The 22,194-nt window shown below is 40.9% G+C and overlaps 1 protein-coding gene across 2 annotated transcripts; it reads right to left on the bottom strand.

Moving 5' to 3' along the window:
• Nucleotides 1-2,023: 2,023 nt before the first annotated feature.
• SERPING1 (serpin family G member 1) lies at nucleotides 2,024-20,399 on the bottom strand. 2 transcript variants are annotated; one of them, XM_060771764.2, is made up of 9 exons: nucleotides 20,302-20,399; nucleotides 19,851-20,190; nucleotides 14,927-15,110; nucleotides 14,589-14,846; nucleotides 12,918-13,055; nucleotides 9,862-10,065; nucleotides 8,436-8,578; nucleotides 5,324-5,543; nucleotides 2,024-3,185 (listed from the first exon to the last, which is right to left on the bottom strand). In XM_060771764.2, exons 2-9 carry the CDS (start codon nucleotides 19,908-19,910, stop codon nucleotides 2,941-2,943), a joined length of 1,452 nt encoding a protein of 483 aa, XP_060627747.2. In that variant the 5' UTR covers nucleotides 19,911-20,190; nucleotides 20,302-20,399; the 3' UTR covers nucleotides 2,024-2,940. The 2 variants fall into 2 exon arrangements, with proteins under 2 accessions (XP_060627747.2, XP_060627755.2); XM_060771772.2 differs by having other exon boundaries at nucleotides 19,851-19,923; nucleotides 20,302-20,391.
• Between the last annotated feature and the right edge of the window lie 1,795 nt (nucleotides 20,400-22,194).

The following is a 22,194-nucleotide window of genomic DNA, read 5'->3' as shown; positions in this document are numbered from 1 at the left end:
GCACTCCTAGAAGAGGTGTGTGTGTGTGTGTGCATACATATGTAGGTATGAGTGGCCTGATACAGAATGAAGCCAATGTTTCAGTGCAATGCATTCACAAGAAATGTACCTTTAAGGGCTCTTCCACACAGCCCTATATCTCAGAATATCAAGGCAGAAAATCCCACAATATCTGCTTTGAACTGGGTTATCGAGTCCAAACTGCCATATATTCCAGTTCAAAGCAGATAATGTGGGATTTTCTGCTGTGTGGAAGAGCCCTAAGACAATGTCCAGCACTAATGGATAAAAGCCATTTGATTTATATTATCTAGTCAACGTATTTATGTATTAATGTTAATATTATTGTTATTAATAATATCTATGTTGTTTATTCATTCACTGTGATCACAAACTGATCGCCTTTGTAAAGCTGGAGAGTGAAAATATTTTAAATAAAAGCCAACTCTTTTCTACATCTCTGGTTGTAGTGTATTTCTAAACAGTACTGAATTTTCTCAAGGCTGGTCTGTGTACTCGTGTTGATAATATGTTCATCTCTAGCCTAACTAGTTGCCTGCAAATCAAACCAAATATGTTGCCAGTACTGATTTCACCATGAATTTCCACATCATGCTTAAAGAGCCACAACCTGTGTTTGAATTTCAAGTGTTTTATTGCTTATAAAATGGCACCTATTGAACTAATAATTTGAAATGTTGCCTTCATGAACTGTAAGATGAAGTCTACAACTGCTCAACCACTGAAAAGGGTTAGGCTCCTCCTTGATTTTTAAATATAAACCAGTATACTTAAGGGTTCTTCCACAGAGCCCTATATCTCAGAATATCAAGGTAGAACATCCCACAATATCTGCTCTGAACTGGATTATCTGAGTCCACACTGCCATATATTCCAATTCAAAGCAGATTATGTGAGGTTTTATACAGCTGTGTGGAAGGGGCCTAAGTCTGCCATTTCTGGACTATCCCAGGTCCCAAGATTTCAAGAACAAAGCCTGCTACTTAAGGATGATCTTTTGTGATATCACAGTGGGCAGGCCTTTGTGGTGTTTCAAGGATGGTGTCACAGGGGCCATTCAGACAGTACTTTTACCCCAGGAGCTTCCGCAGCAAACAGGAAGGTGACCAGATGCTGCTCTCTGTAAACGCAGAAGCAGTTGCGACAAACTACAAAAAACATAAGATTTCCAGGTGCGGGAATATCCTGGTTCTGAGCCAAAAATCTACATCTTCGAATGTCTGCATGTTCATGCATTCGTAAATCACAGGATTTTTATCTAGGTTTGTTCCCGGGTTTTAGAGTTTTGTTCCTGATTGGTTAGTTCAAAAAAAGAAGGTGAGAGATAAGTAGAAGGTGACAATTTTGTTTGTGTGCCAGAAACTTCGTGGAACGTGTGGAGGGCACATTTTCTCTGGCCAGAATAAAGTTGTGGCTTCTTAGTCAATGCTGTACATCTTTTCACAATAAGAGTAATCAGGAACAGACATGTATAACCCAGGAACAATACCCTGTCTGCACAGATGGTCCTGCAGTTTATATAATCCAGGAACAGAATTTATACAGTGATTCGCGTCTTCAGTTTCTTTTTTTAAAAAAACTGAACGTCCCACAATGGCCATCTTGGGAGCCTCTAAAACCCTCAATGAAGCAGCAAGTGTGGATGATGGAGGCAGAAATCCTGGGACCAATAGGTCTGTATGTGGACCTCTTTTGAAGTTCCGGGATTTTTTTGCCCCGTGGTTTGCTGCTGTCTGGAAGCACCCACAGAGGTCATCCTCTACTGATGTCATAGGTATGACACATTAAGCATCAACAACAGTTACAAAGAATATGCAATTTAAATATAAAAAGGGCAAGTCTAACTAATGGAGAAAACGGTTTTCATAGAGTTTTCAAGGTGGTCTTCTCACTATGAGATTCTTCCTCCTTACCCTGAAGACTGAAGAAGAGAGTCCCAGCTCTGAGACTGGGACTGGTAATCCCAAGTATGACACAGATTTTAAGAAGCAAAAGATCTATATGCAGTAAAACCAAAGACTTGTTTATTCTGTTCACAACCCAATTCCTACATGAAGCTTATAAGCAAGAAATGAAGACAACAGCAACATCCCTTTATTGCAGACTAGTATTTGGAGAGGTTTCTGATAATGGAAGTAATATATGGGCACAGATGTCCCCCCCCCCCTTCATTTCACCCATTGCTTACCTAGGCTATGTCTTTGATTAGTAGCAGTAGGTCACAGGGGCTTTTTTGGAGGGTGAGTGCGTGTCAAAACTTGCTTTTTTTCATCTCAAGCAAACCTTACACAATACAATGATTGTTCAAAGAGCCAATCAGGCATACTTTATTCTTCCCAAGGGCAGAGGGAATCTGAAAAAGCTGAACTTATACAGGTTGTTATAGCAGTAACATAGGAAAAGGACAACAAGTAACTTGAGAAACAAGGGCCCTTCCAGACAGGCCCTATATCCCAGGATATGATCCCAGGTTTTCTGCTTTAAACTGGATTATATGAGTCCACACTGCCAGATAATCTGGGATAAACAGAAAATCTGGGATCAGATCCTGGGATATAGTACTTGTCTGGAAGGGCCCTAGATCTCTCTCTTTTTTTAAAATGACCTATTTCTTACATGGCATGAATGAGAAAATGTGGGTCTCTTCTCTGCCCAGGTCAAATAAATTGCAAAAATGTGGCAAATAGTAAGGAACCCCACTGAGAGAAAGAAACAATGAAAGGATAAGATGGAGAGAGGGAGAGAAAGAAAGGAGAGTGGGTAAAAGAATAGTGTAAAGAGATAAGAAGGAAGAACTGAAGGGCTCATTGCTTGCACAGTAACCACTGCATAAAGCTCAATGCATACAAAATGTAGTCTGAGTTTGGAGGATTTCTAAACCCCATTGCTGGAAGGCAGGATAGCACAAGAATGAAAATATTATTGTGGATCAACAATGCGTCCTAGGAAGAGTGGTGCTTTCCCATCTCTTGACACTGCAAACAGGAAGGGCTGCTGGACTTCAAAGAAATTGGCAGAACGTGCCAAGGAGACGCCTGAGGCAGCAGCCGCCTCCACCCCTTCTTCACTGATTTGCACCACAGCCTTGTGTTGGGCGCTGGAGATGGCCAAGTCTTTGTCTGGAGAGATCCCACACAGACTGGCATCAAAGAAGAAGCCATAATCTGAAAGAGAAGGTTGAGTTGAATGCAAAAAGGTTAGCTTGGTTACCATTGGAACTCTCCTTTGAGCTCTTCTTTTTTGAAATTATCAAAGTTGACAGACTCTGTGAGACTAGTTTCTAGGATCAGCCTGCAAATGTTTGCCCAGGTTGTGTCAACACCAGAGCTGTATAGTGTCAGGTCTCTTCTACACAGCCATAGAAAACCCAGATAATCTCTTTCAAACTAGATTATATGGCAGTGTAGAAGGTTTGAGTGGCCAACAGTGGGATTAACAAGGAAATCTGACAAAAGCATTGGAAATATGTAGTATTCTAGTAACTCTCAATACCTTCCTCATGTCAAAGAGCCTCTGTACTGTTTATTTTCAAGTAAAGCCTATTTTACAAAGGTTCTTAGCACTACTAAGGTTCAGAGGTTCAAATCTGGAGAAAGCGTGGATGAGCTCCCTCTGTCAGCTACAGCTCCCCATGTGGGGACATGAGAGAAGTCGCCCACAAGGATGGTAAAACATCAAAAATGTCAGGGCGTCCCCTGGGCAACGTCCTTGCAGATGGCCAATTCTCTCACACCAGAAGTGACTTGCAGTTTCTCAAGTCACTCCTGACATGAACAAAAGCACCACTAATTAAGAACTCCCTTTTTGTGTTTATTGCTTCCCACATAGTATGATTGGGGGCCCTTCCACACAGCTGTACAGAATTCACATTGAACTGGATTATATGGCAATGTGGATTTACACCCCTTCCACACAGCTGAACAAAATCCCACATTATCTGCTTTGTACTGGAATATATAGCAGTGTGGACTCAGATAATCCAGTTCAAGGCAGATATTTTGGGATTTTCTGCCTTGATATTCTGGCTTATGTGGCTGTGTGGAAGCATCTTGTGGTTCTTTTACACTGCCATATAAAATCCAAATTATCTTCTTTGAACTGTATTATATGGCAGTGTACACTCATATAATCCAGTTCAAAGCAGATAATGTGGATTATCTGCTTTCATAATATGGATTATATGGCAGTGTAGAAGGGGTCTGAGTTTATACTGTCATATAATTCTTTGTAAAATAGGCTTTACTTGAAAATACACAGTACAAGGGCTCTTTGACATGAGGAAGGTAGTTACTAGGATACTATTTTCAATGATTTTGTCAGATTTCCTTGTTAATCCCCCTGTCAGACACTCAAGCCAAATCAGTGCTTTACTGAGGCCCCTTCTACACTGACATATAATCCAAGTTATCAAAGCAAATAATCCAGATTGTCTGTTTTGAACTAGATTATATTAGTCAACACTGCCATATTATCGAATTCAAAGGCGATAATCTGTGTTTTATATGGCAGTGTAGAAGGGGCTTGACACTATACAGCCCCTACGTTAGTCTGAATGATCAGTATGTAAAGGAAACCTGTTAACACCTTTAAAACTAACTGAGAAAAATAAATTGTAATGTATGCTTTTGTAGACTTAGGATGAGAAATAGAGCGGTGTCTTTATAATAAAAATAAAAGAGAGGTAATAATGGGGGAAATAATACATTTACATGTATAATGAATGGAGTTTGACATTAGCCATGGCTCAATACTATGTATTCATGAGAGTTGTAGTTTTATAAAATTAGCTTTCTCTGCCAAAGAGTGTTGGTGCCTCACTGACCTCCAGATCTAAGTATTTCCTAGAATTGAGCCATGGCAGCTAAAGTGGTATCAAGCTTCATTAATTCTTAAGTGCAGATGCATTATTTTCCCCATTATTACTTCTCTTTTATTTTTTATTATAAAGACACTGCTTTATTTCCCAAACACTTAGCAGTTCAAAGGGAAGAGACGTTATCTAGCCTTCAAACTGGTACAAGAACACCACACCTCAATAGTCAATTTCCCATGAACACTGGATAGCAACTGAATTTTAAAAAATTGCCCTTTAAAAACTCCATTTCCCAAAATTCTTGTGGAGTCTATAAGTTATAGTCCAAAATGTAACTTTTCTACTGGGCCTACTGGTTGGGGTACTCAAAACTCTAGACAGGATGAACTAAATAGAATATTGTATATTTTCATCACTAATTGACATTTGTTCTTTAAAACTAAACAGGACAATTGTTTCCATCCCATCCACCACGTTTATTCTTCTTACCCATTCTCCCAATGATTTCCATGAGGTCCTGGGAAGACTCCACCTTGAACTTGGGGAGAGACACAATCGTGGGCTTGAAATGGATGCTCTCTAGCTTGGTCATCACTGACTTGAAGACGTCTGCACTGAGACGCTCCTCCACTTCTGAGAGGCTCTGAGATAGGGATCGAGGCACAATGATCACCAGGCTCATGTTGTGGGACATCTGAAAGCGGCCAACCTGAAAAAGCAAAACAACCCATCAACTGCTAGTCCCTCTTCCATCTTCCCATGAACCTTGCTTCAGATGAGCATTGCTTCATCCCTTTTCAATGGATGTTCACTGCATCATTCCTTTTATTTAAATGGCATAGGGGGAGAGAGCAAAATAGAGTTACAGTTGGCTTTCCACATTCTCGGGTTTGGGATTTGTGGATTTGATTATTCCCAGGGCTGGATGAAAGTCCAACCATTAAGTCACACTGATGCAAGTGAGATATGTTTTTATGTTCTTACACTGGCTGGATGATCCCAATTAAAGTAGATTCATGAAAACCATTGCTGAATGGGGAGTCATTATGGATTCAATGGCTCTATTTTAGACCACTGCTTCTTAAACTGTGCACCCCCTACCCCAAAATAGGTCCCCTTAGTTCAATGTTGGTATCCTGAAAAGATTGGCAACAATAAAAGTTTCTGAATGCCACCCATTTACACAAATCTGTTAGCAACAAGATGCAGTGCTTACGGTGGACTTAGTTGTACTTCATAAAAGGTAAATTCAGCTTGGAAGCGACTGAACAAATAAATAACAACACAACCTGGGCTGTGTGGCCATGTTCTAAAAGCATTCTCTCCTGATGTTTCGCCTGCACCTGTGGCAAGCATCTTCAGAGGTTGTGAGGCAAGTATCCTCACAACCTCTGAGGATGCTTGCCACAGATGCAGGTGAAATGTCAGGAGAGAATGCTTCTAGAACATGGCCACACAGCCCAAAAAAACCTGCAACAACCCAGTGATTCAGGCCATGAAAGCCTTCGACAGTAAATTAGCCTGTTTAGCAAGCCTTGCAAATGCTGATTATCAGCAAATCTTTGGTTTTTATTTAGCTACTAGCTTGGGGACCCGGCGCTGCCCGGGTTATTTGAGAAAGGAATTGTGTCTCATAGTTGTTCTTTATCAGTTATTTATATGGCTCGCAGTGGTTTTAGAAAGTTAGTGAAGGTCCTGCGAGTCCCATCATCTGTGGTCCATCCTCCTCCAAACTGAACCAGAATGAAGAGTGGGTCATGGGGGCTCTGTGTGCCAAGTTTTGTTCTTGATCAAATATTGGATGAGGGTCACAGTGGTTTCAGAAAGTGAGTTTAGGTACGGCAAGTCCCATCATCCATAGTCTGTTCTCCCCCAAACCTCACAAAATGTTGAGTTGGCCAAGGGGGCTCTCTGTGCAAAGTTTGGCCTTTCTTGGTATATGGATAAGTGTGGCTGTGGTTTCAGGAAGTGAGTGAGGGTACTGGAAGTCCCATCATCCATTGTCCGTCCTCCTCCAAACAGCATCGGGATGTAGAGTGGGTCATGGGGGCTCTGTGTGCCAAGTTTGGTTTTGATCGGACATTAGATGAGGGTTGCAGCAGTCTTGGGAAGGGAGTAGAGGTACTTGAAGTCCTATCATCCATGGTCTGTCCTCCTCGAAAGTGCACCAGGATGTAGAGTGGGTCATGGGGACACTGTGTGCCAAGTTTGGTCTTGAACAGTCATTGGCGAGGGTCTCAGTGGTCTCAGGAAGTGAGTGAAGTGACTGCAAGTGCCATCATCCATTGACAAATTCTTCCAAACCGCACCAGGATGTAGAGTGGGTCATGCGGGCTCTCTGTGTAAATTGTGGTCCTGATCCATCATTGTTGGCAGTTGTAATGGTCTTAAGAGGGGAGTGCAGGTATTGCAAGTCCCATCGTCCATGGTGCATCCTCCTCCAAACCGCACCAGGATGTAGAGTGCATCATGGAGACTCAGTGTGTCAAGTTTGGTCTTTATCAGTAATTGGATGAGGGTTGCAGTGGTCTCAAGAATTGAGCAAAGGTACTGCAAGTCCCATAATCCATGGTCCATCCCTGGCCAAACCACACCAGGACGTAAAGTGGGGCATGAGAGGTCTATGTGCCAAGTTTGGTCCTGATCAGTCATTGGATGAGGTTAACAGCAGTCTCAGAATGTGAGTGATGGGATTGCAAGTCCCATCATCCATGGTTCATCCTCCTCCAAACTGCAGTAGGATGTCGAGTGGGTCATGGGGGCTTTGTGTGCCAAGTTTGGTCTGTACTGGTAATTTTCTGACAGAGCCCCTGGCCTTTTCCTTTCCTCCCTTTGTCATCTCGGAATCTTGGAATTGAGGCTGGCCAATCAGAGACCATATGCAAATTTCCTTCTCATGTCCCTGTTTCTGTCATGAACTATTTTCTCCACCAGGGGCTCCTATTGAAGCTGGCCAATCAGAGACCATATGCAAATAGCACCACAGCGGCAGCCAATCGGAATCTTGGAACTTTCAGGATGGCCAATCAGAGACCACAGTGGCAGCCAATCAGAAAGCTAGCACATACACCGCCACACTTTTGTCCTCCGCATACAAACTTTGACTTTTATTATATGTATGTATGTATGTATGTATGTATGTATGTATGTATAGATAGATAGATAGATAGATAGATAGATAGATAGATAGATAGATGTACCAAGGATCATGTAGAAATATATTGGGCAGAAAAGGGCCACAAGTGGAAAAAGTTCTAAACAAAAGTTGGACCTCATCACACTGGAGAATGAATCCGCTTTAAATCCTCCTGTAAATGCCTCCTGTAGAATTCTAGGGCTTGTAGTTTAGGGAGGAGCCTTTAAGAGCCTCACTAAGCTACAAACCCCAGAATTCTGCAGCCTTTAACAGCCTCACTAAGCTACAAACCCCAGAATTCTGCAGGAGGCAGAAACTTCGTTTAAAGTGGATTCATTCTCTAGTGTGATGGGTAAGTCACAGTTTTCATTGCTATTGCAATCCACTTCTACCAATTTCCTGCCTTCTAAAATGTGTGGAGCAGTGATAATGGGTGGAAAAGAAAGCCCTCTCCCCACTACTTACCTTAGCCTGCAGATAGGAGTCAAAGTAAGAAGCCACTGGATATTTCTTGCTTGTCAACATGGGAACGCTGATGGGAGGGAGACCTGGACGGTAGAATTCTTCCTCCTTAGTATTTTTCAATCTAAATAAGGTCTTCCATTTGGCTGGAAAAGTGAAGAATTTGGCTCAAGGTTATTTATTTAAATCAGGGATGCTCCTGACACGCAGGTCCCTTCTACACTGCCATATAAAATTCAGATTATCTATTTTGAATTGGATTATATGGCAGTGTAAACTCATATAATCCAGTTCAAGGAAGATAATGGGGATTATCTACTTTGATAATATGGATTATATGGCAGTATAGAAGAGATGTAACAAGGATACTTGGTGAACATTTTACAGAGAAAATAATCTTTCTCATAAGCATTTTGTACATGCAGAACTGCCATTTGGAACATCAGCTAACTTTCAGGAGTGACAAAATACCAGTTTGGCTGTCCAAAATGATAGCTGCAGCATAGTGAAGTAGTCCACCATAGAGGGGAGAGGGGAGAGGGGAGAGTAATCTCTCCATAATCACATGGCCCCATCTACACTGACACTATAATGCGGCTTTGAGGCTCAAAACCATGGTGGCCACAAAACACACACTGCTAGAGTGTGCTACAGCCTGCATTTAAGGGCATACAGTGCATTTTTAAAAGTTCAACAGAAGTCAGAGTTCAGCCAAATGATGCACTGTACAGATGCCAATGTATCCCAGAGTTGGGTGAAATTCGCACTGCAAAATGTGGAACACATTATAGGCACGTGTGCCTGATTTTTTTTCTTTTTGTGTGTGTTAGGAATGACTTGAGAAACTGCAAGTCACTTCTGGTGTGAAAGAATTGGCTGCCTGCAAGGACGTTGACCAGGGGACACCTGGATGTTTTACCATCCTTGTGGGAAGCTTCTCTCATGTCCCCCATGGGGAGCTGGAGCTGATGGAGGGAGCTCATCTGCGTTCTCCCTGGATTCAAACCTCCAACCTGTTGGTCTTCGGTCCTGCCGGCACACGGGTTTAGCCCACTGCACCACCGGGAGCATCTATGCACCTGCTGAAGTGCATTATAGATTCCAGAATGGGGGCTGCCAAAGGACATGGCTGGGCAGCAGGGGACTAACTGGTTCCTCTGGGAGAGGTGATTGATTAACTCCTACTGGTTGCTTTTCCCTTTTTCACCCTGTATGATTCTGGAGTGCTGATATGCATCTCTTCCAGAAATTAAGAAAAACTATAGAGTGGTTTGAGGCAAAGTTCCATGTTTAATGTAATCACCCACCTGGCCTCAGACTAGTTCCAGATCTGTCAATCTAATTGTGAACCTGGTTGACAGCTGCATTATAATGTCAGTGTTGATATGCCCATGCTGGATGGAGGAGCCACGAAAAACTTCCTACTTACCTTGGAAATAGATAGCGTTGAGAAGCACCATCTGGGCATCTGGTTCCAAGTCCTCCAAGAGCTTCTTGATCTTGTTGCCAGTATGTTTGCTCACCCAGGCATTGATGTCAAGCACCGCCTGATTGCTGTTGTTGCTCAGAAGTGACATCTTGGTTTGATAGAATTCCCATGTGAGATTGCGAAATTCACTGTCCAAGTTGAATGCTGTGTTTCAAAAATTCAAGGACAGAAGAAGCTGAAATACACACTCAAGCTATTCACCCAGCATTCGAGGGTTTTCTTAATAGATATTGCTAACCTAAACAAAGAGGAAGCGATCACTGCTAGACTGCGCAGGAAAGCCTTTCCCATCCATTTTTAACCATTCTTACACTTAAAATATAAAACTAACTATTGACAACCAAATTTATTCAAATAGGAAAAGCTGAGTTCAGAATGTGCTTAGAATAAAGGTATTTAACTCATTTGGATTTAAATTAGGCATAGTTTCTTTGTCCCTTTGGATTTTAGTGGGTCTTATCTAAGCTTGATGAAGTTTGAATCCAATCTAAATGCTGTGCTCATAAATTCAAGGATCTCATGGAGGTCTGTAATTATATATATGTAATTGTTCTGAAGGAAGCTATATCCACTGACAAGAGATACTAATTAAGATGATCGTCATGTATCCACAGATGCCAAGTTTTAGCTCTCACAAGCCATTTTCATATATTGGTGATTACAAAAATCAAAAGTCTTTACCCACAAAATTTTATAGCTGAATAATTCAAGAGACGGCAAATGAAAAAGAGAAAAAATACTATTTTAATTAATGATCCTTGTGAAAAATTCTTCATTCATAACCTACCATACCTCTTCTTCACATTTATTTATTTCACATTTATTTATTTCTAGTAAACAAAACACAAGGAGAAAAATAATAAAATACCATAATATTATCTTAAAGTTTATAATACAAAAAGAAAAAACACAGCGCAATGAAAGTTAATTCAGTCAACATAAAATAACAATGTACAGAACTATAGCAACAAAATGTCAATACAAAAGTAAAAGCCATCAGTTAGGGCCCTTCCACACAGCCATATAACCCAGAATATCAAGGCAGATAATCCACAATATCTGCTTTGAACTGGGTTATCTAAATCCACACTCAGATGTGGGATTTTCTGCCTTGAGGTTCTGGGATAAAGGGCTGTGTGGAAGGGTATAAAGGCTCCTTTATGCTATTTTGGGCAGGGGGGGGGGTAAAGTAATCCCACCGCTGACCCACCAATTATAATAACTCCTTTATGGCTAAACCAATATGACTGGACAGAGGCAAACAGATCCCACAACTGTCCCTCCTTTAATAAGGAATTCACACCACTTTAGCACCTAGCTAACACTTGAGGGGATGTCTCTTTATTTAAATCTTCGCTGCCACCATAAGAATAAACGAACAGAAACCCTCTAGCTATTTAAAATATTAAAAAGCTTTTTATTCCACCAGGTACTGTGTCTTTTAGAAGGGCTTCTTTGTAGGAAAACAGATGAGGTTGAATTAGAAAGAAAAGGGACTAATTCCACAGATGGCACTTGACTCAGACTTAAGTTTTAAAAATAACAAGAAAGGTTTATTGAATAGAAGTTACAGAATAAAGCAAATGCTTGGCAGAATAAAGCGAATAGGTTTGGCTGTTACAATTAAAGTGTTCTTGTTCTTTAAAGCGTATCGGTTGCATGAGAGAATGGTTCTATCTTTGTTACAGTTCCTATACACAACCCAGCTATTTCTTCTCTAAAATAGCTGTAACCAGTCTGCCACAGCCTACTTTGCTGTGCAAACTACAGGCAAGCTGCCTATTCCTAACAGGAACTCCTAAAAGCCTTCTATAATCTTGCTCCTACTCTAACATCAACCAGAACTGAACTGAACTGACTAAAAGCAGCTTCTTACTTTCCCTCCAACTGTCTAACTCCGCCCCCCTTTTACAAACCAATCCTGGCTGTTTCAGGGCTGGCCCAGGCCTAGGCCACTCCCCCTCTCTGAACTGGAGTTTTTCCCTAAACCAAAATGGCTCCTGCCGCTCCCTGCCAGGCCTTCTAAGCTGAAACTACCTAGCCTGTCTCTTCTAGGCCCTGCCACCCCGGCTGGCAAGGTAAGGGATCTTCACAAAGGGCCCTCAGATAATCCAGTTCAATGCAGATATTGTGGGATTTTCTGCCTTGATATTCTGGGATACAGGGCTGTGTTAAAGGGCCCTAAGACATGCTCTGCACCCTTCATCTGTATATTATATCTGAACTCCTCAAACCAGTTTCTCCATGTGCATATCATAATTATGAAATATCAATGTCAAGCTCAAAGGAAGTAATAATACTACATTAGGGACCCTTCTACACTGCCATATAATCCAGATTATCAAGGCAGATAATACACATTATCTGCTTTCAACTGGACTGTATGAGTCTACACTGCCATATAATCCAGATCAAATCTGGATTTTATATGGCAGTGTACAAGGGGCCTCTGATGGTAAGAGCAGGCTTTCTCAAATGCAATGTAGTAAACAATTACTTGACCTCATAATGGCTGGACAATTGCAATCGGATAAAGATTCTGGAAATTAGATACGAAGGATTTATGTGTTTATGTGTTATTGATTTTATTGTTTATAGAATTTTATGGATGTCTATATGCTTTTAGCTGTTTATATTATTGTGGCATCGAATTGTGCCAGTCTTGTAACCCGCCCTGAGTCTCCCTCGGGCTGAGAAGGGCTGTATAGAAAAATAGTAAATAAATACTGAAACACACTGCCGCAGAGTGCAGCGGAGTCTCCTTCTTTGAAAGTTTTTATGACCATTTGTCATATTTCAGACAAGCAGAGTGGGTCTAGATGGTCCTTGGGGTCGCTTCCACCTCTAAAATTCTATTATTCAAATCCACAGCTACAAACCAAAATTCAACTCTAATTTATAATGGAATGATGACCCCTGTTTAGAAACGCACATAAATCAGATCTTATCTGAGAAAAATGGATGTGGGGTAATCCTGAGATTGGCAATTTACTCACCTGGTTGGTAAAAAATTGCATTGGCTGAAGTCAAGGCTTCTGATTTGCTGAAGGCTTTCAATGCTTTATGGACACATGTAAACCCTTTAGGATAGAAGAGCAGCTTCTCAAGACGGTCTGTGGTTTCACCACAGGTTCCTGTATAGCAAAGACATGGGTTCACAGAGTATAACTGAGCAAGCCAAAGTTTTAAGGAGGGAAGGGCCATCTCTGCTTGTTAAAATCACGAGAGTTCAGATTTTGGAACAATAGTCCTCACTGTGTATATTTCCCAAGCATCCTCAAATGGAAGCCTTGTCATTTGATCCTTCCTCAAGCTCATGTCCTTCAAATTTATTAGGCCACACTTCCTGCAATTTCTAGGAGTCCTATACAACTGGCAAGAGAATTATGGCTGTCATATCGAAGGGCAGCATGTTGAGGAAAGCTTATATTCAGCAAATGAGGCTGATACATATATTCTGTCCAGAAATAATCAATCAATCAATCAATTAAATGTATTTCTGTTCTCATCTCCTAGCCAAGAATGGCTCCCAAAGTGATGAATAAATAAAAACAATACAAATAAAATATTTCAAATTCAAAGTGAATTAAATTACTCTTTTAAAACTCCTAAAAGACAGCCTAGAAACAATCCTTGAATCCAGATTTAAAACGGTTGAAGCTGCCATTTCAAACACTTTTTGCACCACTATAGAACAGCACTGTTCAGGCTCAAACAGAAATGGGAGAAGCCAAACATCCTTGTGGAGGGAATTCCACAGTCAGGGCACTGCTACAGATAAAGCCCTGTCATGCGAACCCACCAACATAACTTCATGCATTAGGATCTTGCCTGAAGATCTCCAAATTCTGACAGGTTTATATGGAAAGGGATAGTCTTTCGAATCCTGAATTAAAAATTCTGGACCCAAGCCATTTAGGATTTGTAGGTCAATACTAGTGACTTGAATGTTCCTCAGAAATATATTGGAAGCCAATGCAGTTCTTGCAAGACAGATGTTATATGGTCTTTAAAATGCATACTAGACACCAGTTTGGTTGCTTCCAAACACTTTTTCAAGAGTAGCCCCATGTAGAGCACATTACAATGATCTAAGGATGCTTCCAGACAGTGCCAAAACACGGGATTAAAAAGAGGGGCAGAAAAACCCGGGACCTCAGATCAAGTCTCCGCACATACTTGCTGGTCTCAGGCTTTCTTCCCTTCCCTTTTTTTTCTTCCCTTTTTTTTTTAAATTCTGCCTGATTTCTCTCTTCCCTAATTATTTATTAAAGCTCTGTTTAATACTATACAGGATAAAATAAACAGTTTTGGAGCATTCTAATTGCTCTCAATTCATGCTTCCTTTGAATCAGCTGTGCGTCTGTTTGACAGCCCAATCAGCTGATCAGCTGTTTTGGGCTTCTTTTGGGCAGAAACAGGACAAAAGGGGACTTTTTTATCCCACAGTTTTCCTCCTTTGTAGCGATTCAGCTTGCATTTATTGCTGACATTGTCTAGTCATCTCCCTTTCTAAAATGAAAACTAACGTGATTAAAGCCCTGTCTGAATGGGCCCTAATCAAGAGCTAAAAACTGTGGCCACTGCAGAAAAATATAACAACAATAACAAATATAATGACTGTAAGTCTGCAGAAATGAAGCATATACCTGACTGCATAGCCTTACCTAGCAAGAGGTTGGACAGCATTGTTGAAATGCTGATGGGTGAGAAGACCAAGTTGGAGGCTTGCTTCTCATTTTGGATGGCAGCTTTGTAGAACTCCACTGCAAACTCAGTGAGAGCCTCAGCCAACTTTGTATCATCTTCTGGAGTGGGATTAGTACATGAGGCCCATGGATTACTACGTGGTGGGCATGTGGTAGCTGCTGGTGTTGTGAGAATCGTGGTAGGATCTGCTTGCGTTGATGTTATCACAGGCATTTCTATAGTGTTTAAACATATTTGCATTAGTAAAAGGTTCCCAAAACCAAGAATTTATTACAGCTGGCTGTGATACCCTTACCTACTTCTTCCTCAGTAGATGTATCGTTCACATAAGCCATTTCTTCCTTCTCACCCTTTTCTTCCTCCTGTCTTTCATTAGTTGAAGCATTCACATGAACTGTGTCCTCTTCCTCTTCCCACCTTTCTTTTTCTTCATCTGTTGTAGGACTCTCTTCACCAGCATTTTCCTTATCTGAATCCCCCTGTCAAGTACACAGCAAAATAATGTAATGCTTAACACATATTACAATCATATCATGTTTCAATGGCAACTGATGACTTCTATATCAGCAGGACAATGACCTCACTCTGCATTTTAGTATACACTTTAAAAGAAGAATCCAGGATATTGAACCTTTCTGGGGAATAGCATCCAGCATGGAAATAGCATCTTCAAAGTTTGGATTAGTTTCAGAGCATACTCACAGCCCTCTGACACTGAAGTTACCAGTTGCTACTGCAAATTTTAAGCTCCAGTTTCTATCCCCTAGCACAGTGTTTCTCTTCCTTCCAAATGCTGCGACCCCTTAATACAGTTTCTCATGTTGTGGTGACCCCCAATCTTAAAATCATTTTACTGTTACTTCATAATTGTAATTTTGCTACTGTTAAGAATCGTAATGTAAATATCTGATATGAAGAATGTATTTTCATTCACTGGACCAAATTTGGCACAAATATCTAATATACCTCAATTTGAATACTGGTGGGGTTGGGGGGATTGATTTTTGTCATTTAGGTGTTGTAGTTGCTGGGATTTAGAGTTCACCTACAATCAAAGAGCATTCTGAATTCCACCAACAATGGAATTGAACCAAACTTGACTCACAGAACTCCCACGACCAACAGAAAATACTGGAATGGCTTGGTGGTCATTGACCTTGAGTTTTGGAGTTGTAGTTCACCTACATCCAGAGAGCACTGTGGACTCAATGATGGATCTGGACAAAACTCAATCTGCCCAAATGTTAACACTGGTGGAGTTTGGGGAAAATAGAACTTGACATTTGGATGTTGTAGTTGCTGGGATTTATAGTTCATCTAAAATCAAAGAGCATTCTGAACCCCATCAACGATAGAATTGAGCCAAACTTTCCAGCCAGAATCCACGTGACCAAAAGAAAATACTGTGTCTTCTGATGGTCTTTGGCGACCCCTCTGACACCCCCTCACGACCCCCCAGGGGTCCTGACTCCTAGGTTGAGAAACACTGCTCTAGCAATAGCAAACGTGTCTACGTTTGTGAAACAGAATGTATTGACACACATTAAAAGCAAACAAAATGTTGGAAGCAACAACAAGGTCAACATAAATCTCTGCCTGTACAACACTGACTTTGTTGTTGCTTCCAACATCTTGTTGCCTGAGATGCAGCAGCAAAGAGTTTCCTCAAGGATCATTGTAGCAGGAATCAAGACCAATTCAATTATCATGCCTTGGCACTGAGGGCATAAAGTTCCAAAGTACCTCTTTCCAATCTCATCATTAAAAATGCAATAATTAATAAAATGATTGGTTCAGTCAGGAAGAAATGGCCCTGAGTTTTCAAGGCCAGAATCTTAGAGCTCTCTCATATACTAAGGTCTTCATAAACTGAAATCAACTTGATGGCAAAGAATAACAAAATCACCTGAGCCTGCAGTGATAGAAGTGTTGCAATGCCTTTAAAAATCCTCCTCACCAGGAGGGACTCCAAGTGTGCTCTGTTTGCCTTTGCTTCCTTTTTGAAGCTAAGGGAGTGTGACTTGCCTAAGGCCATCGAGTGGGTTGCTATGGCTGAGTGGGAATTCAGTCCCTGATCTTCTACTATCCTAGTCCAACACTCAAGCCAACACACTATACTGACTCCCATGTAGGTGTATGGCTTATTTAAAAGATCGATTGCCATTCCCAAAGGTTTCCCGGAAAGGCAACTCACCTGCTTTGGCTAGAAAAAGGGCATCCCAGGGTGCCTGGAATGGCCCAGAGATGCAAGAACAGTTGGGTGGGAGAGGTTTCCTGTGCAGTTGCATAGCCTTGCTCTCCCCAACCTGCTTTAAATGCCACAAACAAGTGAGGGAACAGCAGCACATGCATCTGTTTGAACCAGCTATGTAAATTAAGGAAAAGATAGTCAAGAGGCCATGAATGTGTAACACTGAGAAAGTTAAAAACTGAGCTGAAATCCAAGAATTATTGTATATATCTAAAAAAAACCAAAGTAAAGTTTCCCAGGGTTGGCATTCCCAAACTCCTGCTGCTGAAAGAGGATTAAAGGATTTGCACTAGGGCCACAGCTAAAATTGAAACATGATAAATTCAACCTAATTTGGGGCTGAAAATTAAGGTAAATTAATTCTCATTCTAATCTGAATTGTGCATCATACTTTGAAATATGCGAATATTTTTCTAAATGGATTAAAGGAAAGCCTGTTTTCTTCTGGTTCAGGTTTTGTCTCCACATCCTTGATGCAAATGCCATGCAGAAATAAATTTATGTTAGTACACTATAGACATTCTTGTTCATCATAACTCAAAATAAATGGTCTCAAAACCGACCATGATTCTACTCTGAGAAGAATAGTTTTACTGTATTTCTATAAATTTCCTTTTTTCCATTTTAAAGGTGCTATAGAATTTTTTAAAGGTGAAACAGATTAACATATCTATGTCTTTGAACACTACTGTGTAGAACACATGTGGCCAGGGGTTGTTTGTTTTTGCACAAAATCCACTGTTTACTGTACAAAAAATGTGGGTTTTTTGGCAAATTAAAGCTTCACAAAGAATCACTCACATATGAAATATCTATCAGGAATTGACTATTTTTGAATGGGGTGTTTCTGCATTGATACATTATTTCCTGTTATGGACAAGTAACCCAGGACAGGACAACCTAATTCTGTTTTCAACCTAATTCTGTTGTCCAAAAACAGGAAACTGAGAGAGAGAACGCCACAGATACAGATGTGAGGCTACTACCACCGTACTGCAGCATTGTTGCCTGATAGAGTAACCTCACTCTACCTATCAGATCAGACATGGTAATACTATAATGAGAAAATAATCTAAATAAATTACAAAAACAGCAAGACAGTGAGACAAACCACAGATGACAAATTGAGCATAATAAACTGTAAATCAAACCCTAGAGTATACTACAGTAGGCCCTTGGAATTAACTGGATTTACATGCAAATGTCCAGTCTCGATAAAATAGTAAAGAGTAGAGACATCAGACTGGCAACAAAGATCCGCCTAGTCAAAGCCATGGTATTCCCTGTAGTAACCTACGGATGTGAGAGCTGGACCTTAGGGAAGGCTGAGCGAAGGAAGATCGATGCTTTTGAGCTGTGGTGTTGGAGGAAAGTGCTGAGAGTGCCTTGGACTGCAAGAAGATCCAACCAGTCCATCCTCCAGGAAATAAAGCCCGGCTGCTCACTGGAGGGAAAGATACTAGAGACAAAGTTGAAGTACTTTGGCCACATCATGAGGAGACAGGAAAACCTAGAGAAGACAATTATGCTGGGGAAAGTGGAAGGCAAAAGGAAGAGGGGCCGACCAAGGGCAAGATGGATGGATGGCATCCTTGAAGTGACTGGACTGACCTTGAGGGAGCTGAGGGTGGTAACGGCCGACAGGGAACTCTGGCGTGGGCTTGTCCATGAGGTCACGAAGAGTCGGAGACGACTGAACGAATGAACAACAACAACAACAACACATGCAAATTGCCAATAGTATTGATTTTGTGGGTGTACTTCAGGCAAAATCAACCTTTACATTAAGGCCTAAAACACCAAATCACTTATACCTGTAGGTATCACAGGGACAGATGTCAATAAATGATACACAGTATATGAAGCCTTTGAATAGCCCAGCATGGTACGGGGTTTTCTCCTGTTACTCTACTTGCAGGTTTCCTGGGTTATTTTTTTTTCTTGTCATGTCAGGAGTGACTTGAGAAACTGTAAGTTGCTTCTGGTTGGAGAGAATTGGCTATCTGCAAGGACGTTGCCCAGGGGACACCCAGATGTTCTGATGTTTTACCACCCTTGTGGGAGGCTTCTCTCATGCCCCTGCATGGAGACCTGGAACTGACAGAGGGAGCTCATCCACGCTCTCCCCGGATTTGAACCTCCGACCTGTAGGTCTTCAGTCCTGTGGGCACAGGGGTTTAACCCACTGTGCCACTGGGGGCTCCTCCCTGGGTTGGTAAACACCCAGGGTTAATCTAGCTAACTTCATTGGACTTCTGATGTGATTTGCACCCTGCTTGTGCATCGTATGATGTTATCTCACACTAATTTCTCCCTGTTTTCTTACCATCTCTGCATGCTGGCAAAATGGAATCTCACAGCCATCCCATGATTCTGGTGGCTGTGTGTGGATATTTGTCTTGCAAGCATGCCAAGATGGTCAGAGGACTTCATTTTCAGGAGTCAGGTGTTCCCTGGCTCCTGATTGAGGGCAGTGGCGGGAAGCGGAGGAAAGCCAGAAGAAGATGGGGAAACATCGTGAGATAGCTGTCAATCCCAGAAGACAGACCTTACCATGATTGGTCAGGTCCCCATTCTTAAGAATGCTTTTCCCTGTTTTCCTCCCATTCCCTCCTGCCCATGGGAAGACCTTAGAGTGCATACACACTGCAGTTTAATACTGTTTTTACTATCATGGTTCAATGCTATGGGATTCTGGGATTTGTAGTTTGGTGAGGCACTAGCACTCTTTGGCAGAAAAGATTCCAAACCTTGTAAAACAAGTCCCATTATTCCATAGCATTGAGCCATGGAAGTGAAAATGTTGAACGGCATTCATTTTATAGTGTGGATGAAGCCACAGCCACAAAACTAGGTATGATGGCTTGCAACAAGATTAAAAAAGACATCACCATACACAGAAATCTTGATGCATTGGTATGGGAATTTGGGATTTGGGTAGGGAGCTGATGAACAACTGCTCACTCACCTCTGAAAAGCTTACTGCCACTGTGGTAGCCAGGAATATGAGGATAAGCCAGGTCTTCATGGTAGCAAAGAGCCTGCCAACCAAATGCAGTAGTAGATGAAGTCTGGTACCCTGCTTTCCACCTTCGTTCCCCACAAGCCGCTTAAGTGGGTCCTCACTTGGAAGGGTTTGGCAGAATATCCCCTAAATCCCCACCCCTCTCAGGCAGCTGTTTGCCTTCTTTCCCTGACTGTTTGCAGGCTCAGCTCTCAAATTTTTCGCAATCTCTGATCACATGCCCAAGGAAAACATTAGTTTCACTTTCTTCAGGGGGAATTCCATTTCCCCAGTTCTTTTTTTCCTGAAAGGAAATCATATTAGAAGACGTGGTAAAACAACAAAACCTGTCAAATGAGGCAAAAGAAGAGGAGGAACCTAAGAGAAAGTAATAATACAAGATCCAAGCCATTACCTGGTTGGTTTCTCTCTCTGCGTGAAGCCCTTCAGACAATAAAACCAAACTATTGTGACATGCCTTATCTAGAGCTCCCTTCAAAGAATTTATCATGCAAGAGGGAAACGGGAAGAGGCTTAGCTGGCTGAAAGCAGCGGTCAGTTAAAAATTAAATATGATTGATTCCTCATGCACAGAGAATTCCCGTAAACCATGAGCTGGAAATGGGTATAGGAAATGCACTGGTGCGATAGTTACCAGTAAGAAAGCCAATATTGGTAAATAAAGCCTCTAATCAACACTTTCTGATGGATACCTAAAAGCCACTACACATGTTACAGATCTTTGATGTCGAAATAAACCCTGTTGTCTAAAATAACAATCAGATCTAGGCCCCATCTCCATGGCCATATAATACATTGAACTGCATTATATGAGTCTTACTTACTTAGGTGATCCCACATAGCCTGAGAAGATGATAGTCCTCCAAGTCTAGTGTCTTGGTGGTGGGACCGTAGGTGGCTGTGGAGCCCTATTCTTGATCCGCATGTTCTCCTGCATCTACACTGGTTTTTAAAATGCTGTATGTTATTGTTATTGTTTATTGTGTGTTTTTTCTTTGTGTTTTATTTTAACTGTTTTGTATTGATTATTTGTTATCCCTTTTGTCCCTTGGGGAGATGGTAACGGGGTACAAATAAAGTTTTTATTATTATTATTATTATTATTATTATTATTATTATTATTATTATTACACTGCCACTCAATGAAGTTTCAAACAGCATTATATGGCAGTGGATATGTGGTCATGGATATAAAGTGTGTGTATATTTTGTTGTGTCTATACACAGGCTACACTTTCAACAATGTTTACATTTAGTCTGTGAAACTGCATAATAGGATTTCACATAAAAATATAAAAAATAACATCATAAACAATTATGATATTAAAATATACCAAGATCACATAGCAAAGAAACAAAAACCCACCACCAAGAAATCACAGAGAATTTTAAATAATTCTAAATTTTACTGGAATAAAAAGGTGCTTCGAGACTGCTTACAGGTCAATGAGGAGAAGGGGTTATCTGGAGTTTTGTTGTAACTCAAACTCTCAGAGAGGCCTGGAATGGTTTCTAATCTTAGCTCAGAACACAGTGCTATAAACTTTAGTTTCTTTGTAGGCAGAGAATTGTCAAAGATATTTCACACACTCCAAAACAGGAAACTTTTTTTTAATGGACGAGACTGGTAAAAAGGAAGTTGAAAGGAGAAGTTAAGGAGTCAAATCTTTCCGAAAGACTTCCCCCAAACGACTACAGTGATACCTTGAGTTAAGAGTTCCATGACTTGGCTCTTAACTCAAAATGCTCTTGTCTCAATGTTATTTTCCCCATTGAAATGCTATTGATCTGTTCCGGCCCACTGTTGGAAATAGCAGGGAAAACCCTGGTTTGTGGTTCCACTGTATGACATGCACTTAGCTACAATGTATAGACAAAGAAAAAAAAAGACAAAGAAAAAAAAAGAAAACAGACTTGCAGAAAACAAATGCAAATAGACATTAATGCAATAAACAATTAATTAGTAAAACTTTTTAATTAGCATCTTGCACATAGCATTAAGACCAACAATATAACGTTGTTCAAATCTTTTAAATACTATTATGTACATCTAAGTGAATTTGTATTACAGAAGGAATAAGACGGGATTATAATTATGTTAAACTATGTTAAATTGCCCAGAGCAATTATCTCCTTTAATAGGAAACTGTAAAAATACAATCCTAATGTTGGTGAACATGGCACCCCCCATCCCTGTGATTTCTAGTTTCCTCAAAGGCAAGAGGACATGTTTATATATTTTTTTCATCTTTGCCACTATATCGCTATTTTGAACCAGAAGAATGCC

This window comes from Anolis sagrei, chromosome 1 (genome assembly GCF_037176765.1).
Source record: "Anolis sagrei isolate rAnoSag1 chromosome 1, rAnoSag1.mat, whole genome shotgun sequence".
In the NCBI taxonomy this organism is placed as follows: domain Eukaryota; kingdom Metazoa; phylum Chordata; class Lepidosauria; order Squamata; family Dactyloidae; genus Anolis; species Anolis sagrei.
This window is presented reverse-complemented; position numbering and strand designations above follow the sequence as displayed.